A 23877-nucleotide genomic window follows, 5' to 3' on the forward strand; every position below is an offset into this window, starting at 1 on the left:
TGATGTCAGGTACCGGTAGTTTGTATGGCTAGCCTTGATGTTAGAGTTGCCTTTTAGGCAGTAATATTCATAAAGCCCTTTTTTAAAACCTAACATTAATACTTTTTGAATATCTAAGATATCTAAGAATTACATTGTTAATATGGAGTTTTTATGATAAAATAAAGTTTTATGAATACTTACCTGGCAGTTTTATATATATATAGCTGATATCTCTAAATCGGCAGAATCTTTCAAAACGAGGCAACCGCCTTGTGGTGGTTGGGAGGTAGGTGGTTACACCCGTCACAGGGGGGTACAAGGAATCATTCCCGTGTTCAAGACTTCAGTTCATCTATGCCCGACCTGTCTCCTGAGGGGAGGTGGGTGGGCCTTCGAATATATATATAACTGCCAGGTAAGTATTCATAAAACTTTGTTTTATCATAAAAACTCCATTTTTATGAATAGTACTTACCTGGCAGTTATATATATGTAGCTAATTCACACATTTGGAGGAGGGAAACAGACAGTAAACATCGTTGGGGAAACAACAAAAGAGTTGTAGGAGATAAAAACACCTTGATTCCTTGCCTGCTAAGGTAGCTGATTTCAAAGGTACAGCCTCTAGATTCGCTTTCCCTTAGGAGTGTTTATCCAGGAGTAAGCCTGCAATGCTGCAAAAAACTCAATCGAGTCTGTCAAAGGGATAAGACCAACAACTTGACTAGACTTCAGAAACTACCTTCGCCCCATATAATAAAAACTGCAACCTTACTAAAACTAACCACCTAACCCTGCAACATAGACATAAACTATCTATCTAGATTGAGGGAACCGTACCACAAGACGAAGTCCTCAGACTATCATAAAAACACAAACCCTCATACATGCATATAAACTAAGGTTGAGTGGGGTTATTAACTCCTTTGCCTAATACAGAAACCGCAGCTACGTATGGGCCCAAGGTATAGCACTTGCCAAAGTCTACTCTCACCTCTCTAAGTTAATGAGAAGCGAAGACAGAGTTGCTCCTCCAGAAAATTGCATCCATGAATAGCCTAACTAACATATATTCCTGATATGCCAAAGAGGTAGCAATGGCTCTCACTTCGTGAGCCCGTAATTTCAACAGGGCGAAGTGTTCCTCTTCACATAAGAGGTGGGCTTCCCTAATACTTTCCCTCAGGGAAAAGGACAAAGCATTCTTTGACAGGGATTTTTGGTGGATCTTTCACTGAACACCATAACAAGTTGGATGCACAGCTCACGTTCATAGTGTGAGCCAAAAAAGCTTTGAGGGACCTAACTGGGCAGAGGAGTCTTTCCTTCTCTTGAGGTTAATGACATCAAACGTCGTAGGACAGGGTTCCTAAGGGTTCTCGTTCTTTCCGAGAAAGATGAACCTTAAGGCACAAACTGCTCTATCCTAATTAAAGCTTACCCTCTTCTCAATCTCCTGGACTTCGCTGACCTTTTTGGCATTCGCTAGTCATAAGGAAGAGGGTTTTCTTCGTTACAACTCGAAGAGAGGCTAGCGAGATAAGTTCAAATTTCTTGGAGTACAGAAACTTAAACACCACATCCAGGTTTAAGAGTACCTATTACGTCGTCTGAAAAGACCCAATGAGGTCCTGCAAATCTTTATTTTGGGACAACTCTAGGCCTCTATGCCTAAAGACGGTCGAGAGCATACTGCTGTATCCTTTGATGGTAGATACAGCCAGCTTTAGCATCCTGTCTGAGGTACAAGAAGAAGTCTGCAATCTGGCTCAGAGAGGTAGTGGTTGAGGAAAACTTGTGCCGCCTGCACCAAGCTCTAAAGGTCTCCCACTTAAATTGGTAGAATCTTTGTGAAAAGATCCTCCTTGCTCTGGCGATAGCTTTCGCCGCTTATGCCGAAAAGCCTCGAGATCTGACAAGCTTCTAGTCAGTATGAAGGAAGTCAGTTTGAGAGCAAGGGGGGTTTGATGATACCTCTCAAAGTGGGGCTGTTTGAGAAGATCTGGACTTGCCGAAGTCTTCTTGGGAAGTCCATCAACATGCCCATCACTACCGAAAACCATTCCCTTACAGGCCAGAATGGAGCCACTAGGATCATTCGTCCCGAATCGAGGAGAGTGAATTTCCTGAAGACCAGATTGATGATCTTGAATGGGGGCAACGCATACATGTCCACCCCCGTCCAATCCATCAAGAAGGAGTCCACTGCTACAGCTTCCTCGTCCGGGACTAGGGAGCAGTAGTAGGGGATCCTCTTCTTCAAGTTGGAGGCAAAAAGGTCTGTTACAGGTCTGCCCCACAACATCCAGAGACTGACAGACTTGCGGGTTGAGAGACCATTCTGTGGGAAAAACTAGTCTCTTCCTGCTGAGCATGTTTGCCCCGATGTCTCTTGCCCTTGAATAAACCTCACTCTCGACATACGATTCGACTAGTGTCATCACGAAGTCCTATATTCTCATGTTCAAAGTCATGCCTCATGCTAGAACTTCGACGTCGAGCATCCTGAAAGACGAGGCGCCGCTAGTCCTGTAAGACGTGGAGCTGAGCATCCAGGAAGGTGAGGAACCGATAGTCTTGTAAGACATGGCGCCGACCGTCCTGTAAGACGTGAAGCCGAGAGGTTAACAGAGCGAGACACTGAACGTTCTAAAAGACGTGGTGCTGAGCGTCCTGGTGTCAGAAGAGACTCTTCTTGTAGACAGGAAGACCTAATTATTTGATAGGCTCAACGTTATCTAAAAATCCAGATACAGGGACGTTCTGATTTCTCTTGAGTGCAGTATTCTGCTACATAAAGCAAAAGTTACGTGAACATTAGAGGGGTAGAGCTGAGACCAAAACACACGGCCCGAAACTGACCCATTCTTCCCCCGTTCTTTCTTGTAAACAAACCTCAGATAAAGTTTGATTGCATAGCCTGCCACTTAGACTCCTCTCTAGATCTGGAAGAGAGAATTGTTGGAGCTAAAAACTAAAGGAGGATTCCCTATACAGTAAAAGGAAAAAGTAATCCTCCTTCAGAAGAAGTACTGACCAAAGGTCTTCTCCCCTCTTCTCCAAAGATTTTGATGTCTCCATGGAGAACTTTGACTTCTGAACGAAGGCGTAAAGAGCATTTACGTCCAGGACTGGACAAAAGACTCCCTCTCCCAAAAGAGAGACATTGAAGTTGCAAAGTCGGTTAGGTAGAAAGGCCTTATCGGAGTAACTAACAAAGGAGGATTCACTAGGAAAAAGTTTTCGCATCCATCCTTTTGTAAAAACATGGACCAAAGGTCTGCTCCTCTCCTCTCCCAGGCTCGCCAGAAGTACCTAAGTCTGGCTCCTACTGTTGTTAGTTCGGTTAGAGAAAAAGCATGCAGAAAATTTCTTGCTGATTAAGACACCAAAACCTGCCTTTGACCAACTCTTGAGGGAGAAGAGAGAAAGAAAAAAGGAGAAGTGCGTACCTTAATTATGACCTCTGATTTCAAAATTATCCAGCCTCATTGCCTGTATTCCTTAAGAGACTCAGCAATCCACCAAGGGGGCTGTAACAAATCTCTGTGGGGCTGCCACAAGGTCTTCGACCTAAACGTGGTTAGACCTCCACCCTTGCTATCCTGGCCTATCTGATAAGGAAGCTGGCATCATAGGTTTCTGTTTTAAGAAATAAAAATTAATATATTCTTAGAGCTCCATTAATGACCACGTGAAAACTCAGAGGGTGGGGAACATGGAGCAACAGAACTTAGGATCTTCTCCTTCTGTTAACATCAAATAATTCAACAGGAGAAAAGTGATCACTAAAGTCATCCTTTGACAAAGATCTTATAAGACGTGGAGTCGTCCTGTCGTCCCGAAAGAACGAGGCGGCGATCGCCCCGAAAGAACGAGGCGGCGATCGCCCCGAAAGAACGAGGCGGCGATCGCCCCGAAAGAACGAGGCTGCCCTCGCCCCGAAAGAACGAGGCTGCCCTCGCCCCGAAAGACGAGGCTGCCCTCGCCCCGAAAGACGAGGCTGCCCTCGCCCCGAAAGACGAGGCTGCCCTCGCCCCGAAAGACGAGGCTGCCCTCGCCCCGAAAGACGAGGCTGCCCTCGCCCCGTAAGACGAGGCTGCCCTCGCCCCGAAAGACGAGGCTGCCCTCGCCCCGAAAGACGAGGCTGCACTCGCCCCGAAAGACGAAGCTGCACTCGCCCCGAAAGACGAGGAGGCGATCGTCCTGAAAAACGAGGCGCCGATTGTCCTGTCTTGAAAAACTTAGCGCCGAGAGTTAAGGCAAAATGATATTCATTATGCCGCTCGGCGCGTTCGGTTCCGACCAGAGGGTTCATAAGGCCGACTGGCGCTCTGGGACAAAAACCGTGTCAATGATGGTTTGTAAGCATTGATATTATCAGCGAATATCTATGACTTATAGTATTGCCATTAAAATCAAAAGTGATGCAATGCGAAACTCTAAAAGCAGTGTAAGAATCTTAACGTCCAACGCTCTTTGCTTTCCCATGGCAAGGGCGAGCATTCTTGGGAACGTTAACAGGAACGCTCGCGAGGGCGTTTGCTCGTGAGCTAACGCCTCTCGATTCCTTTCGCCGATCGACGTTCCTTCTCCCATGGGCCGGGGAGCTTGGAAGAGGTCTAAGGATAGGAAAACGACGTCCACTGTGCTGAAAGAATCCAATGCCCTAATTTAGCACTGAAACTAGCACTATTAAACTCTTACACAAAAGACCATAATTAGTCCTGCCCGTTGTGAGAGAACTTATTCTGCTGCCACGGGCTTGAAGGAGAAAGCAATATCGTCTCTAGTACTCGCTATATAAACTGTAACAAAATATTTTTATAAAATATTAAACTGACATTTCCATAATAAAATAAACTTTCAAACAAACTTACCCGGCGGTCACAAAAAGAAAAACCACCGGGCAAGAGTTGAGTTTAAAAATAAATGTTGAACACACTCACCCGGTAGTTACATATAACCACCGGTAAAATTAAATGTCATAAATACCTACCCGGTAGTTATATATAAATGCCGGGAAAGTATAAGTTAAAGATTAAAATGAACAGAAAAAGGGAAAACAAATGTAATCCACAATTAATTCCAAGGGTTTTCAAAAACAAGGGAGTTATGATAAAAAGAACTGATATAGAAATAATGTATCTATATATATAAATGTAAACAACCCTTAAATCTTAAAGGTTCCCCCCCAAAAAAGAGACTGCTACACATAACAATAGGAACATATAAATGAAAATACTACTAAAATGTTATTTTTATTAGTAAAATAAATTTTTGAATATACTTACCCGTTGATCATGTAGCTGCAGCTCTGCTGCCCGACAGAAAAAACCTACGGGCGGAATACGCCAGCGATCGCTATACAGGTGGGGGTGTACATCAACAGCGCCATCTGTCGAGTAGGTACTCAAGTACTTCTTGTCAACAAAGAACCAATTTTCTCCTCGGTCCACTGGGTCTCTATGGGGAGGAAGGGTGGGTCCTTTAATTCATGATCAACGGGTAAGTATATTCAAAAATTTATTTTACTAATAAAAATAACATTTTTCAATATTAATCTTACCCGTTGATCATGTAGCTGATTCACACCCAGGGGGGTGGGTGGAGACCAGCATACATGTTAACATTAGAAGCTAAGTATTCCGTATTTCATTTTAGCAGTTATTCAAAATAACAAACATAAAATTAATAAGTACCTGGTAAGGAAGTCGACTTGAAAAATTACTCTGCCTTTTTAAGTACGTCTTCCTTACTGAGCCTCGCGATCCTCTTAGGATGCTGAGCGACTCCTAGGTGCTGAAGTATGAAGGGTTGCAACCCATACTAAAGGACCTCATCACAACCTCTAATCTAGGCGCTTCTCAAGAAAAGAATTTGACCACCCGCCAAATCAACCAGGATGCGAAAGGCTTCTTAGCCTTCCGTACAACCCAAAAACAACAATAAAAACATTTCAAGAGAAAGATTAAAAAAGGTTATGGGATTATGGGAATGTAGTGGTTGAGCCCTCACCTACTACTGCACTCGCTGCTACGAATGGTCCCAGGGTGTAGCAGTTCTCGTAAAGAGACTGGACATCTTTAAGGTAAAATGATGCGAACACTGACTTGCTTCTCCAATAGGTTGCATCCATTACACTCTGCAGAGATCTGTTTTGTTTGAAGGCCACTGAAGTTGCGACAGCTCTAACTTCATGTGTCCTTACCTTCAGCAAAGCATGGTCTTCCTCATTCAGATGAGAATGAGCTTCTCTAATCAAAAGTCTGATGTAATAAGAAACTGCGTTCTTCGACATCGGTAAAGCAGGTTTCTTAATAGAGCACCATAAAGCTTCTGATTGTCCTCGTAATGGCTTCGTACGTCTTAAATAGTACTTAAGAGCTCTTACTGGGCATAGTACTCTCTCTTGTTCGTTTCCAACCAAACTGGACAGACTTGGAATCTCGAACGATTTGGGCCAAGGACGAGAAGGGAGTTCGTTTTTAGCTAAAAAAACCAAGCTGTAAGGAACATGTAGCCGTTTCAGATGTAAATCCTATGTTCCTGCTGAAGGCGTGTATCTCACTGACTCTTTTAGCTGTTGCTAAGCAGACGAGGAAAAGAGTCTTCAAAGTGAGATCTTTAAAAGAGGCTGATTGAAGCGGTTCGAACCTTGCTGACATCAGGAACCTTAAAACCACGTCTAAGTTCCAACCTGGTGTGGCCAACCGACGCTCCTTCGAGGTCTCAAAAGACTTAAGGAGGTCCTGTAGATCTTTGTTGTTGGAAAGATCTAAGCCTCTGTGGCGGAAGACTGCTGCCAACATGCTTCTGTAACCTTTGATCGTAGGAGCTGAAAGGGATCTTACCTTCCTTAGGTGTAAAAGGAAGTCAGCTATCTGAGTTACAGAGGTACTGGTTGAGGATACTGAATTCGCCTTGCACCAGCTTCGGAAGACTTCCCATTTTGACTGGTAGACCTTGAGAGTGGATGTCCTCCTTGCTCTGGCAATCGCTCTGGCTGCCTCCTTCGAAAAGCCTCTAGCTCTTGAGAGTCTTTCGATAGTCTGAAGGCAGTCAGACGAAGAGCGTGGAGGCTTGGGTGTACCTTCTTTACATGCGGCTGACGCAGAAGGTCCACTCTTAGAGGAAGAGTCCTAGGAACGTCTACTAGCCATTGCAGTACCTCGGTGAACCATTCTCTCGCGGGCCAGAGGGGAGCAACCAACGTCAACCTTGTCCCTTCGTGAGAGGCGAACTTCTGCAGTACCTTGTTGACAATCTTGAACGGGGGGAACGCATAAAGGTCTAGATGGGACCAATCCAGATGAAAGGCATCTATGTGAACTGCTGCTGGGTCCGGAATCGGTGAGCAATAATTTGGGAGCCTCTTGGTCATCGAGGTAGCGAACAGATCTATGGTGGGCTGACCCCACAAGGTCCATAGTCTGTTGCAAACATTCTTGTGAAGGGTCCATTCTGTTGGGATGATCTGACCCTTCCGGCTGAGGCGGTCTGCCATGACATTCATGTCGCCTTGAATGAACCTCGTTACTAGAGATATGTTTCGATCTCTTGACCAGGTGAGGAGGTCCCTTGCGATCTCGAACAACGTCATCGAATGAGTCCCTCCTTGCTTGGAGATGTACGCCAAGGCTGTGGTGTTGTCGGAGTTCACTTCCACCACCTTGCCTAGAAGGAGGGACTTGAAGCTTCTCAAGGCCAGATGAACTGCCAGTAGCTCCTTGCAGTTGATGTGCAGTGCTCTTTGATCCGAATTCCACGTGCCCGAGCATTCCCGACCGTCCAGTGTCGCACCCCAGCCCGTGTCCGATGCGTCCGAGAAGAGAAGGTGGTCGGGGGTCTGAACAGCCAGTGGTAGACCTTCCCTGAGCAGAATGTTGTTCTTCCACCAAGTCAGTGCAGACTTCATCTTCTCGGAGATAGGAACTGAGACCGCTTCTAGCGTCATGTCCTTTCTCCAGTGAGCAGCTAGGTGATACTGAAGGGGTCGGAGGTGGAGTCTCCCTAACGCGATGAACTGGTCCAGCGATGAAAGCGTCCCTATCAGACTCATCCACTGTCTGACTGAACATCGGTTCTTCTTCAGCATGCTCTGGATGCATTCTTGGGCTTGACTGATTCTGGGGGCCGACGGAAAAGCCCGAAAAGCTTGACTCTGAATCTCCATACCTAGATATACTATAGTTTGGGATGGGACGAGTTGGGACTTTTCCATATTGACCAGGAGACCCAATTCCTTGGTCAGATCCAGAGTCCATTTTAGATTCTCCAGACAGCGACGACTTGACGCAGCTCTTAAAAGCCAGTCGTCCAAATAGAGGGAGGCTCTGATGTCTGCTAAATGTAGGAATTTGGCAATATTCCTCATCAGTTTGGTAAACACTAGAGGTGCCGTGCTTAGGCCAAAGCACAGGGCTTGGAACTGGTATACCACCTTCCCAAAAACGAACCTTAGAAAAGGTTGGGAATCTGGGTGGATGGGGACGTGAAAGTACGCGTCCTTTAGGTCTAACGAGACCATCCAGTCTTCCTTCCTGACCGATGCTAGAACCGACTTCGTCGTCTCCATGGTGAACGTCTGCTTGGTGACAAAGACATTTAGAGCACTGACGTCTAGCACCGGTCTCCACCCTCCTGTCTTCTTCGCCACTAAGAAGAGACGGTTGTAGAAGCCCGGGGATTGATGGTCCCGGACTATGACTACCGCTCCCTTTTGTAGCAAGAGAGACACCTCTTGCTGTAAAGCTAGCCTCTTGTCCTCCTCTCTGTACCTGGGAGAGAGGTCGATGGGAGTTGTTGCTAGAGGAGGCTTGCGCAAGAATGGAATCCTGTACCCCTCTCTGAGTAACTTCACAGACTGTGCGTCTGCACCCCTGTTCACCCAGGCCTGCCAGTAGTTCTTGAGCCTGGCTCCCACTGCTGTCTGAAGAAGGTGGCAGTCAGACTCTGCCTTTTGAGGACTTGGAACCCTTCTTCTTGTTGCCACATTGACTAACGGCACGAGTACCTCCTCTGCTGGAGGTTCTGCCACGAAAGGGCGGAATGAACCTAGACGCTGGTGTGTCCATCCTAGGTCTAGGCACGGAAGGTAAAGCTGTGACTTTACGTGCGGATGACGCCACCAGGTCATGAGTGTCTTTCTGGATCAACGAGGCAGCAATCCCCTTGATCAACTCTTCAGGAAAGAGACACTTCGATAGCGGAGCAAACATCAGTTCTGACTTCTGACATGGGGTGACTCCCGCCGACAAGAAGGAGCAAAGGTGATCCCGCTTCTTGATAACTCCAGACACGAAAGAAGCCGCAAGCTCGCCAGACCCATCCCGTATGGCTTTGTCCATGCAGGACATGATGAGCATGGCAGATTCCTTATCCGAAGGGGAGGTCTTCCTGCTCAACGCTCCCAAACACCAGTCCAGGAAGTTAAAGATCTCGAACGCACGGAAAACTCCCTTCAAAAGATGGTCCATGTCCGAAGAAGTCCAGCAAATCTTGGAGCGTCTCATAGCCAGTCTGCGGGGAGAGTCTCCCAGACTTGAGAAGTCGCCCTGGGCAGAGGCAGGAACTCCCAAGCCGAGAACCTCTCCCGTGGCATACCAGACGCTAGATCTGGAAGCAAGCTTGGCCGGGGGAAACATAAAAGATGTCTTCCCAAGTTGCTTCTTGGCCTGCAACCACTCTCCCAGTACCCTTAAAGCTCTCTTGGACGAGCGAGCGAGTACGAGCTTCGTAAAGGCAGGAGCTGCTGACTGCATGCCTAAAGCGAACTCAGAGGGAGGTGAGCGTGGAGCTGCAGACACGAACTGGTCCGGATACAACTCCTTAAACAGGGCAAGGACTTTCCTAAAGTCTAAGGAGGGAGGCGTAGTCTTGGGTTCATCTATGTCGGAGTGTTGGTCGTCCAAATGCGCAGCTTCGTCGTCATCAGAGATTCCTTCATCCGAAAGCTGAGGAGGAAGCGGCAAAGGAGGACTCTGAACGGCTGAATCCGGCAGCACGGGTGCATGCGTAGCTGCACTGGATCCAACATCATGCCGCTGATGGTCAGTCTGAGAGCTGGCAACAACCAAAGCGGAGTGGTGGTGCGTGGTGGGGACCACCGAGGGTTGCGGAGACTGATGCACCGCGTCAAAACACGGCAGCTTGACTCCACCTTCCTGCTGATGCGGTAGCTCACGCACGGCAACGGAGGGTGCTGCACGTCGGCTAACGTCAACATGCGTCTGGCAGGGTCGACTGCGCATAGGTGGTGGAGCTCTCACAGCCGGAGTGTGGGAGCAGGCAGCCGCAGTGTCAGCTGGGCGCACAACCGTGGTAGGTTGTAGGCTAACGGGTGCATCGTCAACCTTCTCAGCACGATACTCCTGCATGAAGGAAGCTAGCTGAGTCTGCATAGACTGCAGCAAAGACCACTTAGGGTCTACAGCGGCTGGTGCGGCAACAGACGGAGTGATTGCCTGCTGCGGAACCACTCTACCTCTCTTGGGAGGTGTGCAGTCTTCGGAGGACTGCGGCGAGTCCAAACTGACCCAGTGGCTACACCTGGGCCGTTGGACTCGCTCGGAAGGGACCTTGCGCTTGAGAGGTCGTGAGACCTTGGTCCAGCGTTTCTGTCGAGAAACTTCTTCCGCAGACGAGGAATGAATGGGCTCACTCGTCTGTTTGTGGGTGGGACGATCTCGGCAAGATACGTCCTCAACCACGGAGGGAACGTCTGTCCGCTGATCAAGGCCTGTCGAACCCTTTGGTCGTACGACATTGCTTCTCCCCTGGGCTTGGGAGCTTGCAAGAGGTCCCGGACTGGGAGGACGACAGGCACGAACAGACGCACCCTCATGCGTAACACTGACACTTTTCACTGCACTGACACTCACTTCACTTCCCACTGCACTTTTATCTTTCAACTCCCTGACGTCAGCCATGAGTTGATGGCGGTCATTCGCTAATGACTCAACTCTCTCACCAAGAGCCTGAATGGCACGCATCATATCCGCCATCGAAGGTTGATGAGAGCTAGTAGGAGGGTCGGGTGTAACCACTACAGGGGAAGGAATAGGTTGTGGGGCATGGGGAGAGGAAAAATCTATAGAGCGAGACGAACTCCTCCTGATCCTATCCTTCTCTAGCCTACGTGCATACTTAAGGAATTCTTGAAAATCGAATTCCGAAAGCCCAGCGCATTCCTCACATCGATCTTCCAATTGACAGGCTTTACCCCTACAATTGGAACAAACGGTGTGCGGATCGATAGAGCCCTTCGGAAGACGCCTAGAACAGTCCCTAGCGCTACACTTCCTGTACTTGGGGACTTGAGTAGGGTCAGACATCTTGAATTAGTCAAAGGGGGGAAATCCAAAATCTATCCAAGTCGTCAACAAATAATCCAAAATCTAATCAATGAAAGTGAGAAAGTATTGAGGATAACTTCTGCACAGCGAAAGCTAATAACTAGAGAGAATACTTCACCAAATAACGTGAAAATCAACTCCAGAAAACAACAGCGTATCAAGTAGGTCTTGCCGGTGGCACGACAGAGAGAAAATTGGTTCTTTGTTGACAAGAAGTACTTGAGTACCTACTCGACAGATGGCGCTGTTGATGTACACCCCCACCTGTATAGCGATCGCTGGCGTATTCCGCCCGTAGGTTTTTTCTGTCGGGCAGCAGAGCTGCAGCTACATGATCAACGGGTAAGATTAATATTGAAAAACTAGAATTCCCATATCGAAAAGAACGCTACCAAGGCATGTTGGGACTGCATCGATAGTAAAGAGAACTAACAGCGTAAATTACCCATACGCTAGTTCTATTTAATCTATGAAATTAGATCAATGATTTAAAGAACGAATACTAAATGGGCAAATATTTATTTAAAATTTTACATTAAAAGTTAAAAAACTTATATAAGTGGAATTCCTCCCATTCTTTACAAGAAAAAACAAATAAAGAGAATTTGCAAGTCATACAATGAAGATTACGTCACACGACTGTGACGACATAGAGTTGGCGGAACGTAATTCCGCCATCAGGATTAAAAACTTTGCACCTAAAATATAGTGCACAAACAAAACCCCTGCATACAAACTGTGAGGGTCAACCGACACCTTCGGTAACCTCACCTTGCATACATCACTCGCACAAACACGAAAATTAAGTTTTCACTCATGATAAACAAAGTAAATAGTACAATAATAATAACAAAACACGATTGCCAAATCCCTAAATCAGTGTACTTCATCAAACGAAGTCCAAAAAAAGCGAAGAAGGGAAAATGATTCGAAAAACTCTCAATGGTGGACCGACGATGTTTTCGATCCAGCTGGCAGAGATGAACTGAAGTCTTGAACACGGGAATGATTCCTTGTACCACCCTGTGACGGGTGTAACCACCTACCTCCCAACCACCACAAGGCGGTTGCCTCGCTTTGAAAGATTCTGCCGATTTAGAGATATCAACTATATATATATAACTGCCAGGTAAGTAATTTACTATTCATAAAAAGTAGTTAATTATGGCCACTTAACGCTTATAGCACTCTGCTTTTCTAATTAGGGTTGTAGCTTGGCTAGTGATAATGATCTTGAATTAATCCTTGAATCTAGGAGGATCAGCATGCAACACTAGAACATTATCGCCAGCCAACGGTTTTTTTTTTTAACCATATCAATAAAAATTTAGGGTTGTAGCTTAGCTAGTAATATCAATAACATCTTGAGTCATTCTTTAAATCTAGACGGTCAGCATGTAACACCAAAACACTATCGCCCGGCAACTGTTTTTGTTTACCCATATAAATAACAAATTTTCTACTTGTTCAAATGTTTGAGATCTTTGCTTTGTTATACTGTAAATTTCACCCTTCATGCAAAGTTAGATGATTTTAAGGTATTTTGTTTACAATCTTAACCATTTATAGCTTTGCTTTTCTCACTTACTACCTTAGGACCCTTCTTGAATGAAATTACCAATAATTTCAGTTAAAAGGAAAAGTTCATAAAACTTGCAAAATTATATAAAGGTTTGGTCCTAAAAGAGATTTACAGGCAGATGAGAGGTGCCTTTTCAGTTGTGAACAGGGTAAACGCGGTGACCCATCCTGCCCCAAAATAAGTTTTAAGCAAGCTCATCTCCTAAGCAACATATCGTATTCAATAAGATTTTTTCTCTTGAAAACACGACATAGAAAAAAATTCAACACAGTATTCCAAAGTGGTTGTATACTGAGGTTGTACAGTACGGTAATGCTACATTCACAATTTCCTCTTGATAATTCTGTCCCTGTATATTCACAACACCCTCCTGTTATATCATGAGAACCTTTACCTGGGAGAGTGAAAATTTTCAGTTCACCAACAAATCAGAATACAAAAAACCCTTCTTTTAAGCATATTAAAAACAATACATCTAAACACCATATCAAGCATCCATGGGAATTGAAATTCAAATAGGAAAGCTAATTATACAGAATATAAAAATAAATACCAAAGACTGACTAATATATTTCAATTTCTGGCAAAAATTCCACTCAACTTTCTGAGGAGTCCATGCCAACACCTCAAAATCAATTATAGACTTACCTTGCCAAGCAAGAAATAAACATTTGATTCTTTGGGAACAATTTCCTTTAGATGATTGAGCTCATCAAGAGCTTCTTGGTGGTGGTCGGTGGAATGAAGTATAGAAGCTCTGTGGTATTTACAAAGAGGATTGCGAGGCTCCACCTTCAAGGCTCGATTTAAAGTTGCCAAAGCAGCACTGCTCTTCTGAAGTGCGTGTTCAACCTTGTGTGTAAAAAAATAGAAATTATATATATGAGAGAGAGAGAGAGAGAGAGAGAGAGAGAGAGAGAGAGAGAGAGAGAGAGAGAGAGAGAGAGAGAGAGAGATTATAATAGCTGTGATATTCTTAATTTACATTAGTAAAGCTTCATTTGAGATAACTCACTGATTGCTATTATTACTGATCATTCCTTAAAACATTTATATTGCAGATAAAGATTTATACTGTACTGCAAAGAATAGAAGGATAATACAGTATTACGGTGAAGAACTCTACACATCGTCACATTTACTTGTATTTTCATCAAGAAGCACTTAGTTTAATCAAAACCGAACCAATTTAAAAAAAAAATGAGATACATAGAGAGAGAGAGAGAGAGAGAGAGAGAGAGAGAGAGAGAGAGAGAGAGAGAGAGAGAGAGAGAGAGAGAGAGAGAGAGAGAGAGAGAGATAATTTCTAACACTTCATCTAGACCAACAAGCTACATTTTAAACTCTTAATCTTGTTCATGGATATGAGATCATCATGGCTAATTCGTAATTCCCAGTGAAAAGAAATATAAAAAAATTACAAGGTTTATGCTGGAAACTTTTACATAGGCAATGAACACCAAGTTTCAAAGAATTAAATAGCTGTATCTAGTTCAGAGCGAATATACCAAAAAAAGCTTGCCTTTTCTTTTGTCACAAAGGACTATAATGTTGTAATGGTCAATGCTTCAATTTTAATTAACTGAATCATCATTCTAGTCAATGTGAAATTGCTTTACTAAAATCAACAGCCATTGTATTAAATACTGAAACAACTAATGGAAATTAAATTATATCTAATCTATATGATTTTGCCCTCCCTATCCTAGAGGCACAATTTATTTTAGCAATATTATAAAGAGGGATCTAACCATCAAGCATGCAGTACTGTCTTAGAATTTGTGCAACTAAATATCTCTTGTGCTGTTTGAAGGAATTTTCCAGATTCTAATGCCTTTCTGAAGTGTTTAAAAACAATTCTGAAATTACATGAAATTTTTAATATTTTTACTGGAATGTGTTATTCAGTCTTAATCATATAGTACACCTTATATTGCTGAAAAAAGTTGCTGAGAAAAAATTACAGTTAATATCTATTACACCATAAAAAGAAGACTAAAATATAATAAATGAAAGTAGTGGGAAGGTGGACCTTCAGAAAAACTTCAACCAACAACTTTATCACAAGTAGAGGTTTGAATGATAAAATTATTTTTAGTAGATTGACATATCACTTATTCATACATTCTTTTTCTTCATTCTAATAATACAAGTCATTGTTTTATTATTTTCATTTCTTCTTTCTTCTATAATAAACATGCACATAAGATACATTGAAGAAGAAATCATGGCAACCAATTCTACAAAAGATGATTTACTGCCATCAACATATGCCTTCATTTCAACGTTCACGTAGGTCAGGGATTCTGGATATTTAGATAAAATTTAAAACAATGCAAATACTCTTACTGAAGAATTGGATTAGATATGAATTTTGACCACATGGGCTGGGGCTGCCATTCCACACCTAGTGTAACTGAGTAAACACTATACAGTAGTTCCGCTGTAAAATAAAATGAGTCAGGTTGGTAAGGAAGATGCATGAAAGAAAGCAGGCATGATTTACAAGAGAAGGCTAAAAAGTTGGTGCAGTTAGGGGCCATAAGGATACTGCTCCTTAGTAAGGTCTATAGTACATCTAAAGGCAATTTACTGAAGGAACAACAGTACAGTATTGCAAACAAAGGTGACCTACTGAAGGAACTACAGTATAGCATTGTCAACCAAAGTGATACCAAAAGAACTACAGTAGACTATTACCAACATAGGTGACCTACTGCAAGAACTATAGTACAGTATTGCCAATAAAGGTCACCTACTGAAAGAACTACAGTACAGTGTTGCCAATAAAAGTGACCTAATGAAAGAACTTCAATACAGTATTGCCAATAAAAGTGACCTACTGAGAGAACTACAGTACAGTATTGCCATTAAAAGTGACCTGCTGAAGGAACTACAGCATAGTATTGTCAACAAAGGTGTACTACTAAAGAAACTACAGTAGACTATTGCCAACAAAGGTGACCTACTGAAGGAACTACAATACTGTATTGCCAACAAAGGTGACCTACTGAAAGAACTACAGTACAGTATTGCCAATAAAAATTACCTGGTGAAGGAACTACAATATAGTATTGCCAACAAAGGTGACCTACTGAAGGAACTACAGTACAATATTGCCAATAAAGGCAACCTACTGAGGGAAGTACAATACAGTATTGCCAACAAAATTGACCTACTGAAGGAACTACAGTACTGTATTGCCAATAAAGGTGAGCTATTGAAGGTAACATTTTTTAAATCTATAAATTTGAGCCAAACAGTTGAGACTGTAACTCACCACAGCCACATGGCACATCAGGACTGAGCTATGAGGATGGATACCGAGAGCTCTCTTGAAGTGAGCCTCTGCTTGAGCATACCGTTCTTGCTTGAACAACACCAGACCAATGCCATACCTGTTTGGATAAGGGAAATATAAATGATTAATTACAAATAACCATGGGACAAACTTTATTGCTTGATATAAAACGTCTACAATACAGCATTCATTCCCAATTATAGATAGTTTTAAACAATACTCTTGAGCTAGCCTTGAAAAAAAGGTCTGCATATAACTAATACAGTACATAGCGCAAATTTACTTGTCGCCTTTAAATAATATATATTCTTACATGATGTGAAAGTTTACCTACATGGAGTTATTGAAATTCCCGATGCACAAAATATACCTAACTTACTTGAAATCCATTATTTACAATTCAATGCCCATTTGGATTAGTTTTTTTTACTCCAGAATGTTGTAAATATTTTCCATGATAAACTAATGCATTGCTTTGACATTCATTCATCAACGGATTTAGTAGAAAAAGGCTTAAAAAGCACAACTGCACAAGCTTGACCTGCAAACTAAATAACTTTCTAAATCAAAATCAATAGATAAAACTTACCAGGCATTGTAATGTCGAGGATCAATTCTGACAGCACTTCGGTAACAACTAATAGCTTTGTCAAGTTCTTCCGTTGCTATGTGTTCATGGCCAAGCAATGTGTATGCATATGCAAAATTTGGATCCACCTGAAAACAATAAACATCAGCGGTTTTCATCATGACCCATGCCATAATTTATCACTCTCATTCCCCGTTTATTTTCCTAACCTAAAGTGGTTTTATTCCTGACATTTACTTCATAAAAAGACTAGAGTGAAATTATACATTCAAAGTTTCAAATCTTAGATATCGTAAAGAGATTCAGCTATGATTTTAATATATAATGTTTTTCACAGAAAAAAAAATAAGAAAACATGTGTGAACAAATTTGACATGTATAAAAGCCTTTTCTGATATAAGTTCACCCCAGCACAAAAAAAATATAGTAAATACCTTCATAATAATCTGATGAGAGTCTCTCCCACTGCTAAATCATGTCAATCCAAGAATCAAGTGATTTTTCCCTGAATGTGATTTTACCTCACAAAATTCTTCCTCGATTGGTCTGGCTTACTTACCTTTCAGGCTAGGATACTAGTTATAGTGCCACTTACAGCTGACGAGTTTTAATTTAATTTTACCATCAAGTAATACAATAATAATAGGATTCTTAAACCCAAGTCTTTTTATCTCCCTATCACCCTCGAATAATATAGGCTATGACCTTTTCAATGAAGCATGGTTTTATGAGGTTTATCCTATCAATTAATGTTTGATCATGAATGACAGAGCAAGGGGCAGAGACAATGTTCTAACATTACAATATCCTAGAGACTGACCATATGCATTGATCAGCAGCCAATCCCCCTTTCCATCAGGCGAAGACCAGGGAGGGCCCGGCAATGACTGTTGAAGACTCAACAGGTACCTTATAGGCTCCCCCCCAAATCCTTCATTATTAGCTCACAAGCATGGTGAGGTTGCACACACTACAAGAAACTATCAAGGGTGAGCAGGTCTTGAACACCCATCCAGCATATTGCCACGCAGGGATGTTTCCAATAGGCTACCACAAAGAGTTTGTATGATATTTTCATTGGTATCTTGAATACTAACCCCAAGCAACATTATATAGCACTTAGCTCTACCTTCTTTAAAGAACAGATAGTTCAACAATACCATAGTACCCTCATGATGATGTCCAAATAATTCCATGTAGAAATATTCTTTTTAAATGATTTTCTTCATCAGAATCTCGGGAGATGGGAATATGATGATTTCATTCAATGTAATAAGATTCTAAGAAGATTAAAACCAATGGGTCTTTCCAAGTATTCACTGATAACTGATATATTTTTAAGAAAAGAAATTATGGAAACCAAATTCATAAAAAAAAAAAAATGTATTATAAAAATTATATAAGCTTACCAAATATTTAGATTGGACAATGTTACTCAATGAAGGATAAAGCCTAACAAAATAATGAACTATTGATCAACAAAAATAAAGTCCTTATAGATGCATCTACTTGTGATAGGGGATCAACTCATTCAAAATGTGTATTCTGTAAGAGGAACCACATAAAATAATAAAGCCACATAAAAGTGTTGGATGCTAAATTTCTGGCATCCCTCTATATCTAGGCCTGAAAACAAATTTGATTATTTTTCATTTTACTTGGTTATTAGTTTCCTTTCCACTGGGTTTTGAATAATGAAAAACAAAATTTCTGATAAAGAATAGGACTATTAAAATCAGAAATAGGGCAACTTGAGTTACCTGAATCGCTCTAGAAAAAAATCTTATCGCTGACTCATGCTCTTTCTGCAATGAAAAACAGTTCCCTGTAGCACACCAGGCTTGGGGGCACTCTCTGTCTTCTTCTAGTAGGTCCTACAAGAAAAAAGGAAATACCATTGTAAATCCACACAACAATCAACAGCAATGTAAAAGTGTATTACTGGACATTAGTTTAGCAATTCTTTTTAGTAAAAAGTTCAATCAAAGAGATTATTACAATAGTGTAACCAAACCTGAGCTATTATGTCCTGAAAGGTTTGTTTTTAATACATTTATTACATCCTATCTAATGCTGTATGATGTAAAGTTACCTTTAAAAAACCTAATGTTTGGATGAATTGAAAATGTTGAGGATTCTCACAAAAACTCCTTTTCAGGACTCATTTTAAATGTACTGTCAACAATCTGGGATTGGGGCATTTAGCTTATTAAATATCCATAGGGCAAACAAGTATAACTAATTCAAAGATCTCATAAGAATACCAAACTTCAATAATGCAATATTTTAAATGAAGAACACCACAATCCGACTGTTGGCTTAATCTGTTTCCGCTTATTAATTACAGAATCATTTTTCAAGCCTGCAATTGATTTAGTATGATGGATTTTAGATACCGTAATAAATAAAAAGGTGACAGGTATAATTGTTAGTCATGCTAATTACAGCTTTGGCTGCTCTATTTCCCTTAATCCTTGCATGTGCTAGGATCCAAACTAATTCAAAATTCATACTAGCTTCATATATTCTTTCAATGGAAAATAATTTCTTTCTAAGCAATTTGTATTTTTCCTAACTATGCAAACTTCACACCTTTAATATGAGTACAACTTCAGCAAAGCTTGAAACAGAAGTCAACGATTATACAAGGTAAACAACGGCAGACTGTCGGGCGGGAGGTAGGCCATAACCAAATGACAGGTAGAGCAAACCTCACTGACTTCCAACCTATGTCGAGGCATGCATATAACTTATGTGTCAGGTTTAAGTTGTTAGGAAAAATAAAAATTACCTTAAAATTTGATTCCTACACGATACAAACCATCAACCTTAAAAGGAAAATTAGTCTTGAGAGAGTGGAAGTTCCCTATAACCAAACTGGCAGGTTAACTAACCCAGGATATGTCAATATACTTTGGTCCTGTAAAGGAGTGGAAGTCCTGAGCCCTGAGAACTTACTATTTATCTGAACATGAAGATGATGGACTCCTCAAGGTCAATGAGCTCCCCAATGAGGGACAGGGCATTGACGAAATAAAAGATACTATCTCCAGACTCTTTGTATCTGCTGGCACCGGGCCTGCATCGGTGTAGAAAGATCAGTGATTTATCAAGACTACTCACCCTTTCGAGGGGAGGGGCTAGATTCCTTCTTCCCCTCTGACAGGATGCCAGAAAAATGGATTTTCATTATAAAATGAAATTTTATTGCATACTTACAGAACAATTATATAGCTGTAGGTTCCCTACGACAGCAGACAATAGATTCAAAACTACCGCGGTGGCGCCCCCATCGCTGATGTAGGTGATGTCATCTCCCTCCACTCGAGGGAGCTACAGGTACAACTGTCCAGGTAACATCAATTCGTTCTGCCCAGCCATCCACTAGTGGGGAGGAGGGAGGGCTATAATTAATAATTGTTCGGTAAGTATGCAATAAAATTTCATTTTATAATGAAAATCCCTTTTTATTGCAGTGTATTACCGAAAAATTATATAGCTGATTACCCATTGCAAGGATGCAGGGCTGTGGATATAAGTTTTACTTCAACAATCGTATACAATTCTTGAAAATAAAGTATACCCAAAAGCACTGTTAGTGCCTGTTGTACCTTATCTTGTAAGAGAGCTACTGCAGGAGAATACTGCCTCTGGTCGGTGCTCATCTTACATAGTAGAAGGCTTGGAATATGACCAATGGGTACCTCTACATGGAGTGAAAGATCCTCGTAGTCATGGTGTTCACCGCTGACTGAACGAAGATACAAGAAAATATCGCCATTGCCCTGGGCTAAGACCAGAAATAACCAACATGAAAAAACTGTCACTTACACCGAAAAAAAAACCTTTACCCACCAAAATTAACACTAAAATGATTGGTGAGTACTCCAGGTACATTGTACACCCAGACTTCCCTTTCACTCACCAACCTTGGTACAAGGCGAAATATAGGCTAACAGAGGAACCAACCCCCTATGTCGTTCCTCCCAACACCATGCCAGCTACCGAACGCGGACCGAGAAATTACAATCTTCAAACACTGTTACGATTTCTTACAAATAATGCGTAGCAAAACACACATTTAGACCTCTCAAAGGGTACTTTGTAGGATAGTGGATAGCGACTACTTGTGTCGCTTTTCGTGTCGAAAAGCGAGAGAAGTCGATATTGCTCGAACTTCGTGCGCTTTCACTTTCAATAAAGGAAACACTGCGTCGTTAGCTAGAGAATGTGTTTCTACAATCGACTCTCTTAGAACACTCTGTTCTGTGGAGATAATATCTTAATGCCCGCACAGGACATATGAGTCGTTTTTCTTCTTCCTGGCCTATCAAGTCTGTTAGGTTTTTGAGAACAAATTTCCGTGGCCATGGATTAGAAAAGTTGCGCGAATAATGTATGTGCGACAAATCGCAACATTATTGCCGAAAGAATTTTGATCGTTGATTAACTGTAATATTTTCTTGAAAGAAAGTGAACATGTTTTCAAACAAAATATACAGTTAAAGAGGCAATCATTTCACCTTTAGTTTACCCCTCCCTGTATGTGAGGGGCTAGCCAGTGTTTATTACACAGAAAACGGATGTCTGGTTACCTGTGGGCGGAGTTTGAAACGTTCGTAAACGTAATGAAAAGTTGCCCGCGCTGTTGCTATCGTTCTCTCAACGTCAGCTAACAACGTTCCTTCGGGACTAATTGTTCGAAACAATAACCCTGTAAGGATAGAATAAAAGGTCTCGGAAGCCTATCGTGTAAAAAGCAAGTCGTTATACAAAGGGTACAATGACGGGGGAGGCTGCCTCCATCAAACGGTAGAACCGAGTTCAAGACAGTAACCTCGCAGTTTTGTCTTGGCTAGAGAGCATGCTCCAGGACAGCCTACGGCCTTCATGAATTTTAAACAACACCCATTGAAGTTCTGTAAACACTTCTCAGGAACGAGTCTCCCGAAAAGGGTGAAGTCTCGTATGTGGGAGTTTGCTTCAAGAATGCCAGACATAATTGCCATCGACCGATTACCCGAAGGGGTTGCCATTGAACGCTTTCTCGCTAGTGAGAAAAAACTACTTACTTTTACTTTTATTCTAAGGGGTTTATTTCTCGCCCTCCATCAGACACAGAATCTGTTCAGGCGGGCCTTGATGTGTGAAAATAATTTCTTTCCAGTTTATATTTCTCCCTGTATCTTCTCAGTTATTCGCTAGCATTTGTATTAAGGCTTAATAGTTTTTTATCAATATTATAACACCTTCCAAAGAGATAAGTCTTCAGTTTTTTCTTGAAAGTTGCTACCGTCTAAATCAGGCAAAGCATGCCAGAGAAATGAACTGGAATCTAAAGAATTTTTTATTCCTCACTCATTTCCGTCTGCTAACTAAACCACGCGAAGTGGGAATGTGGAGGAAAAAAATGATGCTGGTTCGTTCGAAAACGAAAGGATCGGTGCTGGCGAAACCAGACTAGCTGATATAATCAGCTGGGAGCGTAGAGTGACGTAACAAGTCACACCTTTGGAAGACCCAGCCATAGAGTTTTTAGAAACCTCTGGATCACAGAAACCGAGAGATTCGGACGAGAACCTAGGGGTTCAGAATCTATTTGTGAAAACCTTTCTCACGACATTAAGGAATGTTGTGCCGAGAACCCGCAGGAACTCTGTCGCTGATTCCTGACGGAATTTTCAGGAATCGTGTTAGGTGACCAGGACCCAAAGGAACTGTGTCATAGTTGCCTGTAGAGATCCGTAAACCCTTAGGCAGCAGGCATCCCTCTGTAATCAGAGTAAAACTCTTGATGACGATGGGCACGGGCGAACAATTCACAGAATGAGAGTTCGAAAACTCTGTCATAAGAGTAAAACTCTTGTGCACTCATGAACACTTCGCGCAACGAGAGTTCGAACAACCCTGTCATAAGAGTTGTTCGCACATTTCAACCGATTGCGTGTGCCTAATTGTTCGTGCGCACCAAGTTGGTGGTGCGAGCCAATATGGTCTTGCGCGCCACATATCCATTCTAACAGCAATACTTGAAGAAGGCGACTTAGTCCGTTCACCAACATGTTCATTTCCCCTTGAACAAATCGAGAGATCAGCATAACCTGACCAGGTGTAACCACTTTCCCAGAAGAGTTAACGCTCACGTAAATACTTGCGGAGCTGTCGAGAAGCCAAAGAAAAGAGCTCGAAACTGGTAGGTCTTGCCCATGAACAGAAACCGAAGGTATTTCTTGGAGTCCTGGTGAATTACAATGTAGAAGTATGCATCCTGCATATCCAGGAATACCAACCAGTCCCCTTGACGAAGGGATTCCAACACTGAACAAGTTGTTTCCATATTGAATTTGGTCTCCAGGGCTCTGCCCCTCTGCGAGTGCATTCCTCCCAAAAAAAGCTCAATCTGCCCCCTATCGGAGCATGAAGGATTGAAAAATCACTTGGATGATTTCGTGTTAGGTTTGGTTGAGGACTTGGTTGGTTGTCGTAAATTCGATCGAGGCCTGACGCACGGTCTAGACCTACCCCCTCGAAAGGGTTTCTTCTGCAAGGGTGATTCCGAGGCGGTAATCGTCACAGTCAAGAGTTTAACCCACTTAGAAGACTGGGCAAGCAAGTCATTAGTAGACTTCTTTTCCAGTGCGGACAGAATCTTCGCCACTATTTCTTCGGGAAACAGATGATCCTTGTCGAGAGGAGAAAAACATAAGTGCGGACTTCTGAGGCGAAGCGACTCCTTTCGAAACAAAAGAACACCAGAGTGTCTTTTCTTGAGAGTTCCCGAATGCAAAGAGAGAGGCCAGCTCATCGCAACCATCCCGAACTGATTTGTCGGCACATGACAAAACCCCAAGCCAGTCCGATGCCAGGTCTTCCTGAAGAGTAGGGCAATCCTCTATTTTCGTAGGGAGGACTCCGACCGTCCAGTCCAAGAAACTCATAATTCTTAAAATCTTGAAAATATTCTTTACAAAATGGTCCAACTCGGGCGATGTAAAAAATATTTTAGCTCATTCCGCAAAGTAAGTTTGCGGGCACTCTATCACTTTATAGATAGGTGCAAAGCTTC

The 23877-nt window shown here is 42.4% G+C and overlaps 1 protein-coding gene across 1 annotated transcript in view; it reads right to left on the bottom strand.

The window, feature by feature from the left end:
- Window positions 1-23877, bottom strand: part of Cdc27 (cell division cycle protein 27) — a 186581-nt gene that overhangs the window by 20919 nt on the left and 141785 nt on the right. The window contains exons 9-12 of the mRNA XM_068384545.1: window positions 18572-18685; window positions 16812-16939; window positions 16202-16319; window positions 13570-13773 (exon numbers count right to left, since the gene is read on the bottom strand). Of these exons, the coding sequence (XP_068240646.1) occupies window positions 13570-13773; window positions 16202-16319; window positions 16812-16939; window positions 18572-18685 (564 nt within the window). The remainder of the gene's footprint in view (window positions 1-13569; window positions 13774-16201; window positions 16320-16811; window positions 16940-18571; window positions 18686-23877) is intronic.

Source organism: Palaemon carinicauda, chromosome 12 (assembly GCF_036898095.1).
Source record: "Palaemon carinicauda isolate YSFRI2023 chromosome 12, ASM3689809v2, whole genome shotgun sequence".
Lineage (NCBI taxonomy): Eukaryota > Metazoa > Arthropoda > Malacostraca > Decapoda > Palaemonidae > Palaemon > Palaemon carinicauda.